We start from the raw sequence: 6,203 nt of genomic DNA, 5'->3' as shown, positions 1-6,203 counted from the left end.
ATGTCTGTGTGGGTGCCTTTAGTCTTTTTTGTTTCTTTCCTCTGGAAATTGGTAAGATATTTCGAGATAATATTACACTTTTGATTGCCCTTCGCTTATGTGTGTGTGTGTGTGTCGTAATGATGCAAGGGCGTGAGAGATCAAAAAGGGCGATAAGCGATTTAATTGTTGCCTTTGAGGCATATATTCTCTCTACCAAGTTATGGCCATCAAATATTGAACATTAAGCTGACAGCTGTGGCAGCTCGTGACCAAAATCGCAGTTACTCATTCTAAATAATAATATCTAAACATATTTAACCTTGATTACTGTCAACAATTTGATCTAAAGAAGTTTTTTTGGTTTTAAAAGGAAATAGATATCTTTAGATATAGATATGTAGATATGAAAACTATTTTGTGAATTATGTTTCGAGTAATAATTTTTCAACCGATTCACTGGAAAATTGTAAAACATTTAAGCCGATTAGCAATTTTCGATGAGTTCCGTTTGTCTTATCTTACTTATAAACAACATATACCATATGCCATAACATAACATTTTTAGAGTTATCAACTTATTAATCGAAACAGAAGTTCTTAGAAGAAAGAACCTCAAATAAACTCATCAACTATTGATCGAAATGAATTCAGCTTTTATACAAAATTGTAAACAATTTTGAAAGTCTCCTGAATGACGTCCGAAGTTTTAAAGCAAAATCACAGATTCGAAATAAATATGATTCGTTAATGTAGCTATACAGGTATCTTAAGATTGTTTACATTCTTAACATGGAAATTTTGACCAAAAAGTGTGAACAATATTTTAGTAACTCACAATTTCTTGTAGGCAAATCAAATAGATTCATCTTTCAACAATTTATTAATTTGATATTAGCTTATGCATTTATAACTCCCAGTTTTTTTTTTTTTTTGTAATGCCTTGGTGTCCTTAGTGTGGTTTAACTTAAAACAAAACAAAAAAATATTTGTTTTGTTGCTTATTTTGGTATTGTATCACAAATAACGTTTGTTGGGCCGTTTTGTATTGCGTAGGTCGTAGCGACGCGGTGTATCCGATTGCTTCTGCGTGCCACTAGTTCGAAATTCTACATTCTTGTCAACATAGTCATCATCGTCATCGAAGTCCTCATCCTCGTCGGAATCATCGTTTCCTGTTTCTTTAGTTGGCTTGCCATCTGGATTGGATTCTTGACTTTCACCTTCAAAAGCGACGTCAGTAGGACTATGGTTTCCCTCCCACATGTCCTCTTCCAGCTCGTTTATCTGATAGTTAGCATCAGAATTAGGTTCATTATCGATTTCCATATCCATTGAGATGCAGTTATTGGGTTCCCTCAATATTTCTTCATCATTGTCTTCTTCTTCGGTGGAACTTGCTTGTTTTAATTTGCGCTTCTTTCGCACTTTGGGTTTACTTGTTGTTGAAGTCGTCGTATTTGCTGTTGTTGTTGCTGTAGATTTGTTTGCACTTGCTGGGAGATTGCTTATACTAGGATCACCACAAATCTCTGCCATGAACATCTCTATGGATCCATCGATGGCGTCCACTTTACCATCCTGCCTAGACTGAGCTTGATTATTCCGTTTGGAACTACTTTTTGATTGCAGTGTTTCCCTATTATCTTCATCTTCAGAATAGTTGATGCCAATGGGAAGATTTTGATGGAAATTGCTCTTCTTGGTGGTGGCATCCATCACAATATCCTGTTTACTGTTCCCATATCGCGGCAGATATTCGGCAAAGAATTCCTTGAGACGACCAATATCCACATTACCGAAATAACCGGCATATTCGGTTATTCGACTCGCTGGCATATCAGTTACCGATTCATGGGGTTTCACATATTTCACACGCCCCTTTTTGGGTAAACGGGAGACAGAATTTTGAGGTTTGTTCAACACAGATGAACGGCCGCGCCGTGGAATCATTTCCGCCAGCATTTGGGAAGTATTTTGACGCTCCTTGAACCACTTCGTGTCTAAATGATAACGTACAGTAGTCATTAGACGACTTCGAGCCATTTGAAGTTGAGAACGTGGAGTTATTATACTAGAACAAAGATCGCCACGTTTACTCATACGCCTCAAATGAATATCGGAAGGCTTGCCTAACGGACGATCAAGTATATCCGGTTTTGTGTCCTCGGCCTCTACATAAGTCTGTTCGGCAATCCATTGCAACTTCTCCGGCTTATCTCTTACGAAATGGGCATGTTTATAGATTAAAACTATGCCTAAAGGGCACTCTGGTATGGCATTCTCCCGGGTAATTAAACGCCTAAAGCCATGATCCAACAATTGCTTGGTAAATTGCATAATAGTGGCACAACGAAAGATATTCTCATCGCTGGCTAAATGAGATTGCAATTCCCAATAGTGAAGCTCCACTCGCGTGCCATCCTCGGACCAATTAATATAACGAACATATAGACTCTTGGCAGCCAGAAAGAGTTTATAGAGAAAGGGAAAGGGTTTCAATGCATGCACTGGGGGAGTTTTCAATTTCGGCGCGGTCAATTGAATTGAGGGAAACTTGATCTTCTGATTCGTATTATGTAATACAGCATTATTTATGTAAAATACCACAGGTTCGTCTTGCATCACTTGTACCTTCAGGCCCGGAATATTGGTGGGAATTTCGATGTTCGCTGTTACTGTTTCAGATCCCGCTTCCTGTTGCTCGCCATTTGCCGATTCCAGTGTGCTTAAAAGTTCTAAAGTATCCATTTGGTTAGCATTTTCAGCTGTTGGATTCCCATTCTGACTGGTCAACACTGTGTCTTCGTTTTGTACTTCCATCCTTATCTCATTGCTAGAAAAAGCAGAAAAATCCATTTCATTAATTATTATTATTTTTTTGTTTCACTCTCAACAGATTGCCTTCAGTAGTCTGACTCAGTCAATCGTCAATTTCTCAATGTGACAGTTACTTCGTAGCAATCAATAGTATTGTTAAAAATACTCTTTCTCTCTCGATATATATTCAAATTTTTATTTAAGTGTTGTTAAGCAACAAAATAAAGATAAAAAAAATCATATACATTTTATATAATTTTATGCATTTCCATGCTTATTGTTTATAATAAATCTATTGTTATGGAGAGTAGAAAAAATATAAGGGGCTGAATAATAACAAACTATGGATAAAAATATACTACAAAAGAGCCGACAATATTGGCACTCGTTCTTCGATTTTTCATCCCCTTTCGTATTTAATGGAGTGGGCGGTTATAGGTTGTGGATGGAAGGGGATGAGGATGGGGTTGGTAGAACAACAAAAGTAGCTTTAAATTGACATTTACATGAATATTTAATAAGCATCCTTTAATCATCAGACTGGGACTGAAGCTGGCATGCGTTTGCCTTCAGCAAATAGTCACAATCCAGCATAATGGAAATGGCGGGCGGTGATGTGTTTTCTGTGGTGTGGTTTAATGTGGGGTTCGATGTCATGTGGTGAGGTGAGGTGAAAGAGTTTCGAATGCGAATATCCACCTGAAAATGAACATGCTACATAAATGTGGTCAGGAGCAGGATTTTCTTCCAATGGCAAAGCAAACAAAGAAAAAATAAAAAACAAACTGAATAGTAGATACCCTAATCACCTAATATCTAGAGTTATTAAGATTGAAAGCCTAGAAGCCAATTAGTTTAAAGGACTAACACAATATAGATAAGTTCAGGCGGCAAATTTATCAAAATATTGTAAAATATGTAAGTATTTTTGTTATTTTTTCCAAATCCATTATAGTTATTGACGGTTTGACTTTACATAAATAATATATAAATATTAATTACAAAAGGTTGCTTAGTTCAATAACTACAAATAGAAACTTGTGTCGCACTATCAAAGGCAATTCCTCAAACGCCAACTAAAAGCTAATCTTGTCACCGAAACACTGACCCTTTACCGAAACGAATCAATTGCTTTTGTAATTAAAATGAATCTTAAGCTTGATTTTGAATGGGGTTTGTTTTATATTGCCTTTTTTTTTTTGGTGTTGCAGCGGCATTCTACTTTAATGTCGAACTTGATGACAAAGTTATAATTCCCTTCCTCACACATAAACACACAGACACACACTCGGAGAGACTGGAACATGGTCTACTGTAGCAATAAAAGCCGCAAACAAGGAAAATGTGACGAATAAATTTACAAGTCCACAAACGACAGCAACAACAACAAGAACGAATCCAACAAAAAGCAGTCACGACACGCACGTGATTTTGACAATGTTTCCTCCACCACGGTTTTTTTCTTTTTTTTTCTACCATTTTACTTCCCTTACTACCAATTTTTTTTTTTGTATTTTGGCATGTCCGGAACGAGCAAAGTTTGGTTTTTATTTTATGATGTTCGGAGTTTTTGTGTGACACGGAAGTTGGCCGCTTTCGTCGCACTTCGTCCACATGTCCCACGAATTTGAGTTCGAGTTCAGTTTCAGTTTCACTTGTGGTTCAGTTTAGTCTGTTTGGTTTCTAGTTATGGGGTGAAGGAATTCCTTATCATCATCGTCTCGTCTCGCGTCTCTGAATGACAGCTGCATAATTACAGTTTATGAGTTCAACGATAGATTGTGAGTTCTGAATGGGAGTTTGTCTTCTTCCCTCCAGCCAGCAACTTACGATCAATCGATCTCTATCGCCATTTGAGGGCACTAAATGCGGTCTACCGTAAAACGAAATTAGATACTTGGCTTAGAGAAAGGACTGTAAGATACCCTGTAACAAGATGTAGTGTGCAGTATAAACTCTTTTGTTTATTTTCTGATTTCTTTGTAAAAAGTCTTTTAACATAAGCTCAGCCATGCCTTATCTAAAGATCAGAAAGTTCTAAGCTTAATAAATAATAATATGTTATTGTCATTTAAGAATGTTGTGGTAAAAATCTATGTATTTATTACAAAGTAAACCCGCTTCGAATACTTTAATATGAACTGTTTGCTATTTTCTAATGTTTCCAGGGTATTCCTGAGTAAAAATCATCATAAATAGAATAAAATAAAATAAAGACGCCGTCGGTTACTTTGTTTAATGCGTGTCAAGTGCTCATACATTATGCGTTTTTATGGTTTATGTCTGGTAAGTCTTTCTGTCTGTTTGTCTGTCAGTCTGTGTGACTCTATGTGATGCTACTTATGCTCTGATCCCCCCCTCAAGAGAAAAAAGGGGTTTTTGTTTCCAAAACAATAAAACAAAAAACGTGACCTTTTATGACCTTCTTTTAAAGGCAACAAAAAACAACAAAAATCAAAAGAAAAGGCAACAATACTTTGTTTTTCAACTGTCTGTCAATTGCATTTTTACGATTCTCTCGCTTTGAGTCATTCGAATGACTCACAAGTGAACTCGTTTCATTATAAGATGAATACGAAAAACGATCCATCAATCATTTCTCATTTTAAAGCGAAGTGAAAGAAAAGTAAAGTTTCTTAGCTAATTAATATAAATGGTAATGAATTGCTGCAAAATTCATAAGAAATATATATTGAAATTAATGAATTGGAATAATGTAAGCGGAATAACTAACTATTTGTGGGTAGAGAGTGCAGGGGGGAAATTGCAGGCTTGTCTTAACGATGTTTCAATGCCTTTCGAGGTCAGTTTTAAAGAAAACTAAATGCAATTAGTCTAAAGATCATTTAAATAACGATATGTGAACCCATTTTGGTGAACATCGATAAAGACTAAAAATTGGAATACTAATTTCCAGTTTTCTAAGTTTATTATCCAAAAATAGCATACAACTTATCAATTAGCGGATCCTGCTGTTTAATCTCATAATAATCATAATACGCCGGATTGCAGCATGCGCGGAAAAGAAACGCCTTCTTCTAAATCTTTAGTTAATTTGTTTCTATTTTTAGTTGGTTTAATTTCTTGTCACTGAATAAAAGACTTACAATCTTGTATTAAAAAGGAACATGGATAGAAAAGAAGATATTACAGCGGTTTGTTGGATCGATTATAATCGATACATAATTATGTATAAAGAATGTATAGAAATACCTTAAGGGAATACCTTTTCAATAGCCCCCCTCTTTAACCCTATAACTAATGATATGCATGCCGCCTTAAATTAGTTACCCAAGAAAGAAAAAACTTTGAAAATTGAAAAAGTGAAATCTTTCATTTAGCATAATTTGTTATAAGCCGTGGAATCCCTTAAATCGTACTAATTGCAGGCCTAATACCATTAC

The 6,203-nt window shown here is 35.7% G+C and overlaps 1 protein-coding gene across 1 annotated transcript; it reads right to left on the bottom strand.

Moving 5' to 3' along the window:
* Positions 1–878: 878 nt before the first annotated feature.
* On the bottom strand, positions 879–2,865 carry comr (cookie monster). The gene has a single exon (XM_068290958.1). It carries the CDS (start codon positions 2,836–2,838, stop codon positions 997–999), a length of 1,842 nt encoding a protein of 613 aa, XP_068147059.1. The 5' UTR covers positions 2,839–2,865; the 3' UTR covers positions 879–996.
* Between the last annotated feature and the right edge of the window lie 3,338 nt (positions 2,866–6,203).

The sequence above is a fragment of the Drosophila tropicalis genome, unplaced genomic scaffold (assembly GCF_018151085.1).
Source record: "Drosophila tropicalis isolate 14030-0801.00 unplaced genomic scaffold, ASM1815108v1 contig_593, whole genome shotgun sequence".
Classification (NCBI taxonomy): domain Eukaryota; kingdom Metazoa; phylum Arthropoda; class Insecta; order Diptera; family Drosophilidae; genus Drosophila; species Drosophila tropicalis.
This window is presented reverse-complemented; position numbering and strand designations above follow the sequence as displayed.

What these genes read in the sequence shown, in the direction of transcription:
- comr (XM_068290958.1), bottom strand. Translation starts at nt 2,838, where the DNA reads ATGGATTTTTCTGCTTTTTCTAGCAATGAGATAAGGATGGAAGTACAA.